Source organism: Triturus cristatus, chromosome 5_1 (genome assembly GCF_964204655.1).
Source record: "Triturus cristatus chromosome 5_1, aTriCri1.1, whole genome shotgun sequence".
Classification (NCBI taxonomy): Eukaryota; Metazoa; Chordata; class Amphibia; order Caudata; family Salamandridae; genus Triturus; species Triturus cristatus.
The window spans coordinates 493,093,676-493,110,437 of record NC_140587.1 but is presented as its reverse complement, the minus strand read 5'-3'; the positions used below and the strand labels follow the sequence as shown (position 1 = coordinate 493,110,437).

The 16,762-nt window shown below is 45.2% G+C and overlaps 1 protein-coding gene across 1 annotated transcript in view; it reads right to left on the bottom strand.

The window, feature by feature from the left end:
* Positions 1 to 1,908: 1,908 nt before the first annotated feature.
* The window catches only part of RBIS (ribosomal biogenesis factor), a 75,277-nt gene continuing 60,423 nt past the window's right edge, over positions 1,909 to 16,762 (bottom strand). The window contains exon 4 of the mRNA XM_085605343.1: positions 1,909 to 2,082. Coding sequence (XP_085461469.1) covers positions 2,014 to 2,082 — 69 coding nt within the window. The 3' untranslated portion in view covers positions 1,909 to 2,013. The remainder of the gene's footprint in view (positions 2,083 to 16,762) is intronic.

Genomic DNA, 16,762 nt, shown 5'->3' with positions numbered 1-16,762 from the left:
TCTAATGACTTTTTTTTTTTACTTCATAATTCCTGCACTGAATGCACTGTCCAGTAGTATCTCAAAAATATCAGGTGAGAACATTACCAGTGTCAAATTCTTTTTTTCCTGTAACGGTCTAACCTGGTAATAGGTACTATAATCATATGCAGGACCATGTTACTCTTCTTCATGGTCAACCAAGCCTCATGAATACATAAAATATGCATCTGTTAGTTAGTTTGTTGTTTCACCTACTGTTTTTAGCTTATGCAAGCATCTAATTATATTAAAATGTTAGATTTCAGATAATTTACATGTAGTCAGTTTGCCACAGGGGGGTGGGAGGTATTCCAGCAACAGTACAAACATTCTGAAATGAAGAGCATCACAAGAGTCCATCCATGCTGTGACACCCCAGCAGAAATTAGTGCAGCTCAGGCTTCTTAAGGATAACTCCTTGAAGAGTAGATAGATTCAGACTAAAATTTAAACATCTTAAATAACATACATTTTTAAACTCCACAGTGCAGAGGCAAAACCCAAGGACACATTTTCGATTTATAAACCAGATGACATTTAAGAAGTATTGTTCCAATGAACAAACGTTTGGTTTACCAATGCATGAAGAGATTCAATTGTTTCCTACAAAGTCTCTTCTGAATGCTACCTTCTGCTGCAGTAACTGCTTTTTAAGAAGTCCATTAGAGCATTATGGGAATGTTCAAACGGACTGTTGGAGAGGAAAATGGTAGTTTTGTCTCAACGTCAACAGAAGGCAAGAGGGAAGAGTAGGTGTCCCATGTTTAAAACCATTTTCCCAAAACCTTCCTGACATAGAAGAGTTTATCTTGAGTGTTGTGGGATATTGTGAGACAGAATTTCCTTTAGCAGATAATGTACCTGGACATTTACCATGCCCCAGCAGCCATTTGAAATATTAGCTTTAGTTAGTCTTTAAAATGAACTCTGCACACAAAGCAACTGTAGTCGCAGTCTATTTCACATTGAATCACTGCCATATTATTGACCATGCATAAATTGTGACCCATTTTAAATTCCTACATCGAGCCAAACTCAGTTCTCGTTTACTGTACGATTCGGACTCCCTGCATTGCTCACATATTTGGGTAAAGTGCTTGATTGTGGGATTAAGTGCATCTCGAAATCTTTTTGGACAGAAATATTTATAAGTGGTCGATAGTTTGGTTGTCAGTCTATCTTCTCAATTATTTTCTCTTCTTACTGCGTAAATATGTACACTTTCTTCTTTATAGCAACCACTGAGTCATTTATCTAATTGTTAAACTAAGCAACTTCTATCGATTCAAAATCTGTATATGGCTTTGTTTGTGTTCAAGGAGCTAAACGTCCAGTGGAAATTGTTTTCTAGCACTTTTGTTGTTTTTCCCCAGATGTTCAAAAGTTTTGCTCTGTCCCTTGGCAAACTGTATAAATTATAAATATGTATATATATATATATATTATTTGTAAGGACGAACTTCACTGCCAAGATGCACGTTTAAGGATTATATTATATAGCTCCTAATTGCCTGTTAATGGCTAATTGAGACCGAGTGCCCGATTTAGAGTTTGTTGGTAAAAGAAAATCATCTAATTGTTGGAGGAAACGGGAGTATGGAGGCCCAACCACTGGCTGAATTTCATCTACAATGCTACCTCTATGGTGAAGGAAATGTACTTAGTGGATTCTAATTTGATTTTGGAGTTTCCTGCAAAAAGTATTTTTTAGTCATCACCAAACTTTGAATCAGGCCCTATGTATTTTGTATGTTTTTACTAACATTTGTGAAAGTGCCTTCTGTTTCCACACTTTAAATTTCCCACACATTTTGTTTACTTGTGACCTTCAGTTGCCTACATAGTAGGAAAGTTTAACATGTAGTTTGTATTAAAACGTGCCAATGCTTGTACATAAATGAGATTTTTAATAAACATTTACAAAAGAAATCATTTTTGTTCTGCAGTTCACAAAATTTGAGTAGATCGTTTTGCAGTCTTTTGATCGCCTTTTTACAGATGCGAAAATAAGCTTGCAGTCTCTTCTACATTCACAGGTTCTTCCTGGGGTCGACTGGGGTTCTAGAAAAAAAAAAAATAATGGTCTGTAACTTAGAAGTAAACATTTCCTTTTAGAAGGTTTGTACACCACGGTATGCAAAGGTTAGGAGACGTTTGTCAGTTGATTGCTTTAGGATATGCTTGTTCAGTTATGATCTAGTTTGTGACAACAGAAAATAAAGTCCCACTCTTAAGAACGAACTGCTGCCTGTTATATTTCTATATCTTTAACTAACTATGCCAGCAAAAAACAGCTCCAAGAGTAAGAGGTACATTAGATATCTTAGATAGTAAAAAGAAGACCAGCAATCTTCTTCCGATGCTGTCCTTCCATTGGAATTTAAAGGAAAAGAGATATAGAGGACTAGACACCAGGAGCAGCAGTGCTTAATTCTAGCAAGAAACTCAAACCACCCTTAATACCTTTCGTTATTAATGCTGTATAAGTTACATTCTGGGGAACATACTTTTTCATCTTAATTATTTTTTTTAAATGTATTATTTTCAGTGTCTCTTTACCAAATCATGTGTTAATGGAGCTTTTATTAGTTACACAGTTTTTCTGACAGAGATTATCCAATATGGTAACTTGCCAACAACACTTCAAGGAATTTCTGTGGCTGTTTCAGCCAAACTGCAGAGAGCAGGAAATGAAATAAAAAAACTCACAAACTTTGCATTCTGATGGATACCTCTCCTTGTAGGCTTCTCACCTTTTGCCTATAACATAGGTGCCAGACTGGATCTGGAAACGTTTTCCCCAGTAATAGTGCCGCTGGGCAGCACCACATAAAAAGCATATCATGGCTTTGTATTATTTAAGGTGCCAACCTGTACTCTGGCATCATTTGCTGTTTTTCCATTCCTCATTGATACAAGTCTAAAGCTCTTCTTGATGCAGCAACAAGTTCCTCAGCTGTCAACAGCAACTAGGTAAAATGCCTTTGAGGGGCTGAAACTCTGTTGTAGATAACATAAGATGATGTCCTTGCAGATCCACACATGCTTGCGTGTCTAGGATCAAGGCACAACCATTCACCCTGCAACTCTTGTTAATTGATTCGCCCGTAGGCCATAACTGAGCAGGACGACAAGCTATTTTTCGGCCAAGGCCCAGAGGGATGAGTCATAGCAATCCCCATTCCTCTCACAAGTCTCTCAAAAGGGAATGATTGAAAAGAGCTTCCCACAAACAACACCACAAGAAGGACAGTCTTCTTCCTCTGAGAACCTGTCCCGATGCTGGGCTCTTCCTCGTCGTTGGAGCCACTCCCAAATTTAAAAAAGATGAATTCCCAACTCTATTGGCTAACCCTGTGCTGGTTGAAGCCTTACAGAAAGCAATTTTGCATATCTTCTGAATAACCCCATTACCACTTGGCTTCTCCCCAATGGTGGGCTGCCTCCTGCGGGTTTGGCAATTCTGGCAGGCCTAACCTGTACGTCACTGACTACACAGGTTTCTGCTCCTGACAACGCCAGTGCCTGCCCCCACAGGCCTCTGAATTGCCCATACATTCTGTGCTATCTATGACACCAGTACCACCCTCCGAGACAATTTCAGCTTCGCTTCCTAAACCTTCAAATTGTGATACCAATTATGGGGTATCCCTATGTTAATACTTCAAGCGCGCTGATGCTCATTGCCCCCAGTGTAGTCAGGTAGACGCAGATCTACTGCATATGCTGTGGAGCAGCACTGCTCTCACTTCCTATTGGGAAGCTGTAGTCACTTACCCATCGAAGTGCACCGGCTGCATAGTAGAAAGCACCTGCGAAGTATGCCTTCTGGCCTCTACCACAGATCAAAAAACACAAAGTAACATCTAGGTTTATAGATCTGGGGTTGCTTGCAGCTAAGCACTTGATCACTAGATGCTGGAAGCATCTGGAGCCCCCGTCCAAGATTGCTTGGTTTCACTCACTGACCACCTGGTCACAGGCAGTGAGCGTCGCCCTGCACCAAGAGGACACCCTACACGTTCACAAGAATTCTATAAGCTAAAACATTAAGGCTGCAATATTAAATACAACTTAAAGATTGTATTTTATTGTTATGACTATGGAATTAATTGTGCATACGCATTTCAATTGCGTGTCCAAGATGGTGACCGGAGAGGACATTTCTCTGTGAGCTCCGGCCTAGGCCCAATATTAATCCAGATTCATCCTGTGCGTTTTAGCCCTCCGACGTCCACTGTAGGGAGACTGGGCGCCATATAGGGGTACATGAAACTGCTGGATGCACAGGAGTGTGAAAGAAAGGTGGACTGAGGCTGGCAGATTATGGTGGTTTCATTGTTACAGGAGCCACGGGGCTGCTATCACTGGTGGCTCCCCCAGTCCCATGAACACCCTTTCCACTATACCCAACGCTATATGGAAGCACCCACTACTGGGCTCTGAATTTGAAATGGACGGACCCATGTCGCGGCTGGCTCGGCCTACACAGAGTGCCACTTGGAGGGGATATAGCAAAGACTGTGAGGCTGCCCCAACACCTTGCACAACTGAGAATCCCAAATGCTCAAAGCCACTAGAGCTTGGTGTGGCCGACCCCAGGATTTATAACGAAGCTCTGCAGAGCTGAACACAGTCCGGCGGGTCTAGCATGTGCTGGGGCTCCAAAGCAAACAGAGGCTGCAGGTGCGTGGGCCAACTCTCCCCTAGACGGTTGTGCTCTCCTGAGGAGAAGTAACTCTGCAGTGGACATTACCTGCTCTCCCCGCACGGCTAGAGTCTGCCTGGGGCCCGTAATTGCTGTGAGCTGGGGAAGTGTGTGACCTACACGGCCACAGTTAATGCATTGGGTCGGAGTGAGCTTACTGACACTGTACCATTTGTTACGGCCCTGATGGGCAGTCAGAGGCATAAGGAGGAGAAGCAAACACTGGCTCAGTGCGGGTCGATTGGGATGCCTGGATTTGAGGACACTCTCCCCAGCACAGGCATCCACGTCCCCGTGACAGAGCACAGTGGAGGTAGCCAGGAAGACCCTGCAACATGATATCCCATGTGTGAACCTGATCACAGAAGCACCGTTCGTGGAGACTCGCCCTGAAACAGGGAATTGTGGCGAGTACTGACAGTGGCCTGGTGGTGCAAATGGAAACTGGACTTTGGGAGCTCCTCACACTAGGGGCTTGATTCACGATGAGAGACGCTTGTGACTGACAAAGGTCTTGTTGACTGGGGTGGTCAAGGCCTCACGCCCTGGGGAGGGGCAAGGCCTCACGCCCTGGGGAGGGGCAAGCACCCAAGAGGGCCCCAAAGTCGCCAATTTGAGCAGTGTAAGGGCACCTTGTACACCTACCCACGAAACTATTGTAGTCTAATTACCCCAAGGCTTCTTTCCTGCCTGAAGATGCATACCTGTCCTGGTTTATTGAGAGAAGGCGGTGCTTTGCGACACCTACAGGCCATTCTGCAAAGGCATTCAAATCAATTTGAGAAGATCCTACAGGCCATCCTGGACATTAAGAACACGCTGGAGTCCAAGAGTAATGTGGTATTTGTGGATGTTGGCCTGCTTTGCGTTAACCACCGAAAACTAGAGGAAAGGGTGGAGGACACGGAATAGACTCTAGCCTCGCTGCGCCCCACAGTACAGGCACTACAATCTCAGATGCAAAGAATGCAATCCGATATTACCACCTGACAACAGAAGGAGGAGGATGTAGAGGGGCGCTTGTGTAGGAACAAAGTTTGCTTTCTGGGCTTTTCGGGGTGCTCCGAGGGTTCAAGCATGGAGCGATTTATGGGCGGGCGAAGATTCTGCTCGGTCTGTGATGTTCGCATAGTGTTGCCCACATCGTGAGGATAGCAAAGTTGTGGCAAAACTCTGGCTATCGTCGCGTTGCGGACTTTTCTTGTGAGCTGGTCACCAACATTAAGTTGGCAAGCAAGCATTTGAGGAACCCTGGTCTCTGAGGCTGATGAGAAAAGTGACTAGATCAACTTACTGGGTGCCTGAGAGCTAGACAGCAGTGGTAGGCAGTTGGAGGGTGGGTGTCCAGTACACTGCGATGGGGCACAGAGCCGGGGAGAACTGCCTATCTCACACCTCATCTTACCATATTGGATCTTAAGGTTTAGTTACGTGGGGTATTGGTTTTGTGTTGTTAGACCACTGGATGGTGCCCAGACTGGAGCGATGGGATGGGGTTCAGCTGTTAATTTGTGGCTGGAGATATACCTGTACATTAGTCATGTCAACACATTCATCACCAAATGCATGCCCTTCTGCAAGGATGGGGGGGAGGAGATGCCATGGTTGGAAGAAGAACCGAGCATGCTTGCTTCACACATGTTCCATTCCTGTGCATCCAAAAATGAATACACCACAATATAACCTGGTTACTTGGAATGTGAGGGGCAAGGCCACTCCTACCAGGAGACATCGCTTCCACGTCTGTCTTAAGTGGCCCCATGCTCACGTGGCGTTTCTGCAGGAGGTGCACATGACAACAGCGGAGTTGCGCAAATTAAGGGTGTGTTCGATGGGCCAGGTCAATGGGATGATGTCCATGTAAGAGGAGTGCTGTTGTGGATAGTGCCTGTGGTCCCCTTCATGGAAGACACACAAGGCAGATTTAAAAGGATGTCACAGAGTTATGGAAGGCTATTTAGATGCCATGCCCCGAAACCCGGCCACTCTATTTCTGGATGGCCTCACCCCGGCCCTCCACGGTGACCCGCACAGTCCCACTATTTGGGGCTGAGATTTCAACTGCATTCCAGACATTAAGGACAGATCCACCCCACCCCTCCCAGGGGCAAGTTCTCACCAGGTAACCAGACATCACCGGACCTGGCTTACTAGTCAGAGACTGCAGGATGTATGGCACCTCCAACACCCGGAAGGCCATGACTTTTCTTTTTACTCACCAGTACATGAATTGCAAACCAGACTGGATGTTTAACTGCACTCATTTCCTCGATCCACCACAAAGTATTTGGCACGCACACTTTCCAATCATTGCCTGCTGATACTGACCCTGAGATGGAGGAGGGCCCGTCCCGGCATTCCACATGGAGACTCCTGTTGGATACGTTACTAGACACCCCCTTTAGCGACATGCTGGTAAAACATATCGCTTAACATTTTGCTGCAAATGTAGAATCTACCGCCCTCAGGGCGGTGGAGTTGGATGCATATAAGGTGGTCATGAGAGGCCTGAGAATTGTCGCAATCTGGAAGGGTTCAGCAGACACTATGAAGGGACCTTATGAAGCATAAGATTGAGTTAAGGCAGCGGGAGGTCGCACTGCTGGTATAGCATGAGCGAATGGACCGACTCTGCTCCGGAAGGAGCACTGGGATCTTGAGGGGCGACTAGGTAAACCAGACTATAAACAATATCTCTGCTGCCTTCATGGGGAGGGAGACAGGGCAAGTGATGTATGGCCACACTAGCAGATAGGTGCACTGAAGCTAGAGGGAGGGTGCATCATTAACACGCAGGTTGCCATCAATGATGCTTTCATGGATTGCTACTGAGCACTATATACTGAAAGTGAAAGGCCTGCTGGGGAGAGGCTCAGTGATAGTTTTGCTGGGGTAGCCTCTTCCCCACTTAAACCGGTTCAGAAAGCGGAGCTTGATGTTCCTCTTCAGATTGAGGAGATCTGCCTGGCAATAACTCAAATAGCTCGCAACAACGCTCTAGCACAGATGGCCTTCCTATTGAATATTATGCTGCTTACAGTGCTTCACTCTTCTTCCCCCCCCCCCTCTGCTCCTGGAGGTGTACAATGAGGCATGGTGGAGGGGGTCGACTACTGGATTCACACCACATGGCCCCGATAGTGGTGCTTCCAAGCCGGGTTGAGAGCCCCTAGATGCCCGCTCATACCGTCCGGTCTCTCTACTGAACATAGATTGTAAAGTTCTGGGAAAGTCCAAGCAAACAAGTTGCTGCTGTTGGTGGGCACCCTAGTATACTCTGTTCAGAATGGGTTCATCCCTGGCTGCAGCACCTTCCTTAAAATCTGGCACCTCCTTGGAGTGATGGGAGATCCTACGTTGAATACTGGGCCATCGGTGGCGGTCTGACTTGACATTGAAAAGGCCTACGATACTCTGAGTTCAGAGTTCCTCTTCAAGAACATCGGTGTGATGGGTTTCAGCCCAGGCTATCTTCCATGGTTTCATACCCTGTACAGAAACCCGGTGGCTTGAGTTAAGAGGGGGCACTTGAGCTTCGGTATCAATTGGGCACTCTGCAGGCCTGCCCCCTATCTCCTTTGATTTTACCCTAGCCATGGAACCATTGGCCTGTAAACTACGCCGGCAAGCTCACCAATGGGGAATAACATCACCCAGTACCCAACATATGCTCTCCCTCTATGCTGACGATACCCATCTCTATCGGCGCAACATCAGAGCCTCGCTCCTGGGCCTACCGGCCTGGCTGGAAAACTTTTAGATTAGTATCGGACCGCTGCGTAAATTGGACCAAATCCTGTCTTTTCTCCCTCTGAAAGATACACAAGTAGCATGCCCCCCCCTGCGACTTCTGTGGAAATTTGACACTTTCAAATACCTGGGGGTACAGATTTACCACTGACCGCAATCTTATAGCAGAAAACGTGGGCAGGGAGCTGAACTCGCTCCGGACCTCTACACCGTTCTGGGTTTCCATGTCAGTTTTACTGGTGGGCAGGGTGGCGAGCTCTAAGATGATCATACTCTTATAACTTAACTTTTTCACAGCGTTACCAGTGGTGCTTCCCACACATTACTTTGCAGATCTATATAAAGCACTCATAGAATTGATCTGGGGCACAAGCAGATGCCGCGTTGCACTAACCAAACTCTGTCAGCCACTGACTGGGGGTTCACTTAAAGCCCCTAATTATGAGTTTTATTATGTGGCGGCCCAGCTTCAGTGGTCGGTAAGGTGCCATCCGCTAGCCCAAATAGAAGTCAGGCATCTTCTAGAGGGCCTGCCTGTAGCTACTTGGTTGTACATGGGAGCTGCAATCCTGGGGAGGACAACATGTCAGATGCTGGCCACGCGTCACTGTTGGCAGAAATACATTTGCAGAGGGGCGGCCCTCCCCCATATTCACCACTGATCCTGGTTTGGCATGCGGCAGCACTACAGGAGCTACATCAACACCATGATACTCTGAGCTAGAGTGATGCTGGGGTTGCACATATGGGGGACCTGTTTAGGAAGGGAACATTGTAGACCTTTCAGGAGCTCAGGGAAAAACACACCATAACTGTAGGCCACTTCCTGATATACAATGCAGTGTTATCTGGCGCTTACCCAGCACTGGGGACTAGGACGCTCCTTTATAATACTCTGTTTTCCCATTACAAGTTGAACACTAGTGTATTGGAGCGCTGGACATTGGATCTCCAATCACCGGTGATGGACAAGCAATGGGGGTCAGGCCTCAAAACAGGTCATGGGGTGTTATGTAACCAGCGCTTCAATTTCACGCAATTCAACTACCTCCATCAGGTGTACCCTCCCGACACTGTGTATAGCACACATGTTCCCCAGTGCTTCATTGGCATGCCCCTTGTGTGGATACTTGGAGGCAGGGTTTTTCACATGGTCTGGGAATGTCTGAAGATTGGGCAGGCGTGGTAGGCAGTCAGAGAGACCACCACTGCAGTGATCAATGGGGACCAGAGTCCTACTTGTAAGGCATTTGTACACAAGTTAAGGGAAATAAACACCTGAACAGATTTATTGATCTGGTGTGCATGCTATTTAAGTGCCAAATTACGATGTTGCGGAAGTCACAGTTGGCCCTGGAGATACTGAGCTGACTCTGCACCTTACAGATATGGACACATGCCAAGGCTGTTGCCTCGGCCGAGATCAGGAAACGAGTGGGTGATGGGTCTGGAATATATATCTTGGGAAACTGGAGGTGAAGGACGTCTTGCGGCCGCCATGAAGAGACAGTACTTTCCCCACTTGTTGGACATGGCTCCCATAGGCAGGGTCCTACTGAAGTTGGGATAGACCCTGGCGAGTATGCTCGGGCTGCCGAGATGCTCAGGTAAATAGTGACAGGCCAGAACCGTAACATATTTGGGGGGGGGGGGTCTTGGCCATCCTGTATGCATTGACAGCTGGTGCCTGGTGTTCGGGCACACATGGGCTCTCATCCAAACAAGAGGCCTCTAGGGCACTGCACAGCTGGCTGCCAGGTGCCAACTTGACAGACAAAATGAGAGACTGCAATTCTGTCCCCCCCATAGTAGACTCCCAATGCTCTGCACCCTGATGTTGGGTCTCCTACTTTATAATGAGTGAATTATTCTCTACTACTTTAGCTCCCCTGTATTTGCTCCTGAGCCTAGACTGGGTCCGGGTCAGTTGACTGACATGGTTCTCGGTTTGATGACTTTGAAACCAATAATGATATGTATTTCCATACCCAACTCTTACCTAAAGTGTGTAGCTTATCTTTTTTATTAATTTCTTCTGTATGATTGTTGTTTATATGGGTTTGCTTTTGGATTGTACTGACCATTCTTTTAAATGTAGTTTTAAGTGGCTAAACCCCTAAATAAGCTTATTTGTCCCGAAGACTTGTGTAGGTATGGATAACAGTAGACCCTTTGTTGTCTCAGAAAGGTTGTTACCGTGACCAAGATGAGGTTGCTCAGCAGAGTCCTGTAATAGTAGTGCTGGTTCCCCATTACAAAACAATTGGGTAATTGGAAGTAGGCATCCTGGAGATCCAGTGGACATAGCCATTCCAGAAACCTGGCACCATCTGAGCTAAAGCCAGTGTCTTGAACTGTAGAGGAAGGAACTGGTTCAAAGGACAGAGCCCTCCTCCCTTTTTTTCTTACAAAGAAAGAACAGGAATAGCCCCTCCCTTTTTGGGAAAGGACCAGCTTGACTGCTCCTAAAATAAGGAGCCTCTCTATCTCCTGCAGACGTTCTTCAGATGCTGACTGGGTAAAAACAATCTGGATGGAGAAAGCCTTGGAAGGTGTAGAGCATATCCCTTTTTCACCACTGAAGAGATCCATGCACCACTTGTTGTGGGTTCAGTGATGGTAATGAAGAAAAAGCCCACAACTTCACACAATTTCAGGAGCCCAAACTGTAGTGTGGAGGAACATGGCTGGTCTCCGAAGACGAAGGTTCCAGCCCACGTCTTGAGGCAAAAGATCTCCAGAGCCTTGAAATACTTTAAGACCTTCACTGGCTGGACATAGTGTGTGGTCTTAGCAGTGTTGCTTCAATGGCAGCAAGACATTTCACTACCACCAAGCCTGTTTTGTGCCGTTATGTTATTTGTCTCTTGGTATAGTGCAACACTAATCCCCAAAGGGACATCTCGGCCCTCTAACAGCCAGGAGATGAAAGAGTATCTAGAGAGCAGCTTGTTAAAACAGCCACGTTTGTAGATGTTTTTTGAAACCTGAGAAACTGGGACATGCACAAATAAACAGACGGAGCCTATTCCAGTGGTGAGGGCCAAGATAGAATAATGCCCAGTCACTATATTTTGATGTACGAATGCGCCGAGGATGTAGCAGAAGTTGATTTTTTGATGTTCGATTCCTATCAGGGAGGTATGGATGAAGTCTGTCCTGGAGATGATTTGGACCTAGGCTTGACAGATTTGTAAGTGAGGCAAAGGAGTTTAAACAACGCTCTCTTTTCATTGGGGAGCCTGTGGAGTGCTTTAAGTGTAGCAGCCGACTGTCTGTGAAGACAGGTTGTTTATCATGTAGGTGGCAGTGTTTTGAACAACCTGCATTTTGGGTACAAGGGATTCATTTATGGCAAGGAACAGGCCATTGCCGTAATCTAAGCGGCTAATGATTAGTACCTGGATTAATGTCTTCCAGAGAACTGAAAGGAAGCCACTGAAAAACTGCTCATAGCCACTTAAAGTCCTGCTGCCTAGAACGTCTTTCTTGGAGCGATTAAACAAGTTCTTCCTGTGGAAATCGGTCTATTATTTTTTCCTTGGCCTCATAATTCGTGTCCTAAGACCGGACCACAACTTCCAGCACATGAGCAAACTTTAATTCCTGGCCTTGGCAGCTGGTGGGTGAACTTCCCTGACAGTGGATGACACAGACACTGCCGTCCAAAGTTTTGGTATTGGGCTTCCCCGTTGCTTGGTATTAATGACTGGGCTTATGCCTCAGCTGAAGAGCGGTCAGTCAGTCTGGGTAAATACACAATGGGTCAACATCGTTGAGACACTCCTGCAGTGCATTGACACAGGGGTTAAGGAATAGAAGACTAGTACAGCAACAGTGTGGTGTAGGGTTAAACTGACTAGGATGATTCCCCTATGGAAGGGTGCTATGAATGGAGATGTGACACCGGCGGCAGGGATTTAGGAACTAGGATCTCTGATGGTATTCCACTCTTGACAGCATTGAAAGACCAGCTGATATCAAATAATTTAAACAACTTCAAGAAAATAATGAGTTTGCCCCTTCCAAAGGTAAAAAAAATATCTATGCCTTTGATATGTGATGGCAACATGTGCTCTTGACTGGTCTGGTTTCCTGGAGTCATTCTGATGCAGGGCAGTAGCATTAACAGAGGGGGTAGGGAATGGTGATGTAGAGTGGGAGTCTGCAATGATGGACCTAAGGGAGGTAGAGACTTAGGCAAGCCTTCCGCTAATCCTACTGAAAGTAATTAATACATTAGTTCTGCTACAACAGAAGTGGGCTCCATAAAATGGGCTTGGACTCGGAGTGAATACTTGAAACAAAGGGTGGAAGAAGCACCTTTTCCAAATTATTTGAGAGGTGGGTGGGTTCGCTCCAGAGGGGGAGGGGGGGGGGACGACACTATTACCAATATGACCCCCTCAGGGTTACGGGATGATGTTGAGCTATCTTATGTAAACTAACAGTGCTCGCTGATTGCAAAGAGACAATGCAAATTAATTGGGGGCCTCAGCACCAAAGCACACTGGTGTATGGTGAGAGAAAGATTTATGGAAGCAGGGAAATAAAATACCAGGGAAGCTGATTTCCCCATACAGTCTTAAAGATCTGGGGTCCTTGGCATGTTTATTGTGGCCTGAATATTATGGGTAAAAATATCCATGCCCCCTCCCTGATCAGATGGAATACTGTAAAGCGGGTTCATGGTGTGTGGTAGGTGTTCCCTCACCCCATCACCTGGGAAAGATCTTTTTTTGTATGTACACCAAAAAAATGTGTCTTAACAATACTATTCAAGTTAAAGTTCAACTCAGTAGTACTATATTAAAACAAACCAATGTAGTAAGGCCACCTCGTTCGTGCGGTTTCTATTTTTAATGGAGAATGAAACATTTGAAAAAATGATTGGATGTTCCCCACAACCTTAATTAGTGCAGTTGCTGTACCATGGCCGGTAATCTGTGCGCACATGTTTTCTGTGAGTGAAATCACATGTTTAGTTAAACAAAACTGATTATAGGTCTAAAATAATCCCATCTAAATAAGGATATATATCCTTTAAGTACATTAAATACATGCATTGTGTGTGTGTGTATATACACACACACATACACACACGAAGTTGTACAGTGTGTAATATAGTATTTATTACCATTGTTGAGTGTGGTAAGGGGCTGTGGCGCACTTAAGGGTGAAGCCTTGAGAGGGTGATGATGCCTTGCTGCTCCCTCGACAATTGTAATAAATAGCACATTCCACTCTGAACATCTTTATAAATGGTCACAGTCATAATAGGTAAAGGTATTTAAAACAGAACCAGGGTACAAAGGGTCAGAAACCACAATCGGAGATAAAATCACACTAAAAACTATCATACTTATTAGCAGAGTTGTTTTTCTCTCTCCAGTGTTTCTCTTAACAGTTATGCTGTACTGTAGTAATAAAATGGAATTTGACCTTTGCGCTTTGTACTTAATCTGTGAATGTGCATTTATTAGTACCCTCGTCCTAAATAACGTGTTGTTGGACTACATTTATTTTCACGGGAATTGCATAATTCTCACTCTGACACCTTTTTATAACGGTCATTAAGGCGTCTAATATAAGTAAGTAACCAAAACTATAGATTCCCTTAAAACACTTCAGTTGAAAGGTTGTTAGTTTGTTTAAACGTTGGATCAAAATCCTAACACTTCCAAATCGGGGTTACCTACGTAACCATAAGCAGTCTTCTCTGTACCATTCACAACCTCACAGCTGATATATGTGGAGTTTTTTTGAGTCTCTTGAGACCAAGTGGACTGGACCGGGGGCATACCATGGAACTTCAACTAGCCCCTTCCATCTCTGACTTCTGGCAATCACAGTGTATGGTACCTTGTTACATTCGAGGATGCTGCTGGTGGCAGGGAGAAGAGGTGTAGAGAAGAGCCGCGGGACCAGAAATGCCATACCTCGTGCAGTAGACAAGGGAGTGCAAGATGCCAGAAATCTAGCACTTGCACATCTAAAAGAGGCTACACAAATCTGAGGCAAAAGAGGCTAACTGCGTGCTGGAGCCAGGCTTGGTGTTAGGTCCACAAGTAGATCCACTGTGGCCAGGCTGAAAGCTGGCAAATGTGTCCCAGAGTGTTGCCCCTCCTTCCAATGTCAGCAAGCCCAACTCCAGAAGATGTTTTTAAGTGGCTGCTTGCAATCCTTGCCTCAAGGGTGCCAAAGTAAAATGAGCATTTAATTAATTTTAGACTTACATTTATCATATTTAACTGTAGCAACTATCTGCTTTTGATGAAAACAACCCCATTCTACAAAGGGGTCCAAACCCATGGCCAACAGGTGGATGGTAGGCAATTGAAAGACATTATGAATGATGCAGCACCAGAGTCCTGCCAGGTACTTGGGATTTGCAGTGCAGATGCTCCAGAGGGTAGTAGCTTTGAAAGATTGGTTTGCTAAAATAGACATTAATGGAAATGGAGCGCCTTTCCCAAGTAATTCCCTACGGTCTGCCCCTTGCCCCTCTCACCCCTCCGAACCGCATGGTCACAGCGTGACAGAAGTCTAACACCTCATGCTTTTGAATTTTAGTCTTCAGTATAGCAACAGACTAGATACAAGTGTGAGCAGAAGAGGCTTAAATGGCAATTCGTGTCCTCCAGCCCTGTATGATCACCAACCATGGTTTATGAATGGCTTCTTACAGAGATCTATGCCTAGTATAAATAAAAAGCAGACAGGAGACCTAATGTCAACCAATGAGACCAAAGGTTTAAGGGACCTACAGTAAATTCCAGAGAGTAAATTCCAGAGAGGAAAGCTTCCCAAACTGATCTTGCCTCTACGTATTTGAACTGGTTTTCATACAGTTTGTTTAGTGCCATCCCATCTAGTTTACCTGTCCTGTGATTAAGCCTAGTAATTATTAGTGCTTACTAGTATTAAAATCAAGCTACTTCTCCTTGGGCCAGTAGATCGGTTTCCATTCACTGCCTCCATGTATCCCCTACTAGTAAGGGACCCTTTTCAGTACAATACACACGCACTAGGTGTTTGCGTTGGTGTATTGCTGCCCAAAGTGTGCCAGTGCAGGAAGAGCACAGAACAGCGCCACATCTTAATAGATACAGCACTGTTCTGCTCTCTCCCTTTCAAGCAACTCAGCACAGCAATGTTACTTGCTACTCTGCACGACTTCTGGAAACATCTGGGCCTCGAGGGTATCAAGCTGAAACATGTTGACCTATTTTTTCACACGTCAGGCTGAATTACCTCCTGTTCGTTTTTTAATCCTGGCAAGGGGTGCCCCAATAAAGTGATTTGCAAACCTTGGCGCAAATTTCTTTTTATGACAATTTCATATCTCTGCACCCCTCAACGTCCCCTAGGCTCATATATGGTATCTATCCTTCCTCTATCAAAACATCCCTGAGCTCCTCCCTCTCAGTGATGGGGTTGTAGTCCGCCTTGTGACTTGGTTAACATTGCGAGGAGATTAACCTGTGATGAGGTATGCCACCTACGGGTGGGTGACGGGAAACCGTCCTTTAAAAGGACTACTTTGATAGTACTCATTCTCCTCAATCATATTCAGGGGTTTCTTTGTGTGTTATTGTCTACTGGTCTCTAAAATCTCCTCCAACCCTTATATTGTTGTGACCATAAGCTTTAGCCACAGAAGCAGGCCCAAGCCTATGGTAAATACACACTGTCACAAGGAAGCCGGCAGACCAACGTCAGACCCTAGAAGACACTGAACCAGGAACAGAACCTCTGCAAGGTTACACATTAGGTGTACATCTATTGAAATAAGTGCAACCTATTTCTGAATAAGTACTTTCCATGCTGGGAGGTAGTCCCACTGACTAAACTGCTAGGTAAAAGTACCAATATGCCTATATAGAGATCTAATTTTCTGTACTGATTCGCTAATTGGAATAGGGCACCTAGACAATTTTTATGGGTAACAACTTCTATTCATACTTTATATCAGTCTGGTACCCAGGACTGATCAAGGACCAGGTCTATGTTCAGATACTTTGCACCTCTATCCTTTGTCCACCTTTAAGACACTTTTAAAAGGGTTTACTTCCCAGTAAAACTAAAGCATCTGCATGCTTCTGGATGGTAAAGAGTCAACAAAAACCAACCCCAGTAAAAAAACAAGCAATGGCATAGCCAATAGGTCTCGCCTTTGGGACCTTATAATTATGTATTTTATTATGCAGCACAATATCTTTAGTGCAACATCAACTGTTGCACTGCTAAACACATCTAATGTCCCAAAGGCGAGACCTATTG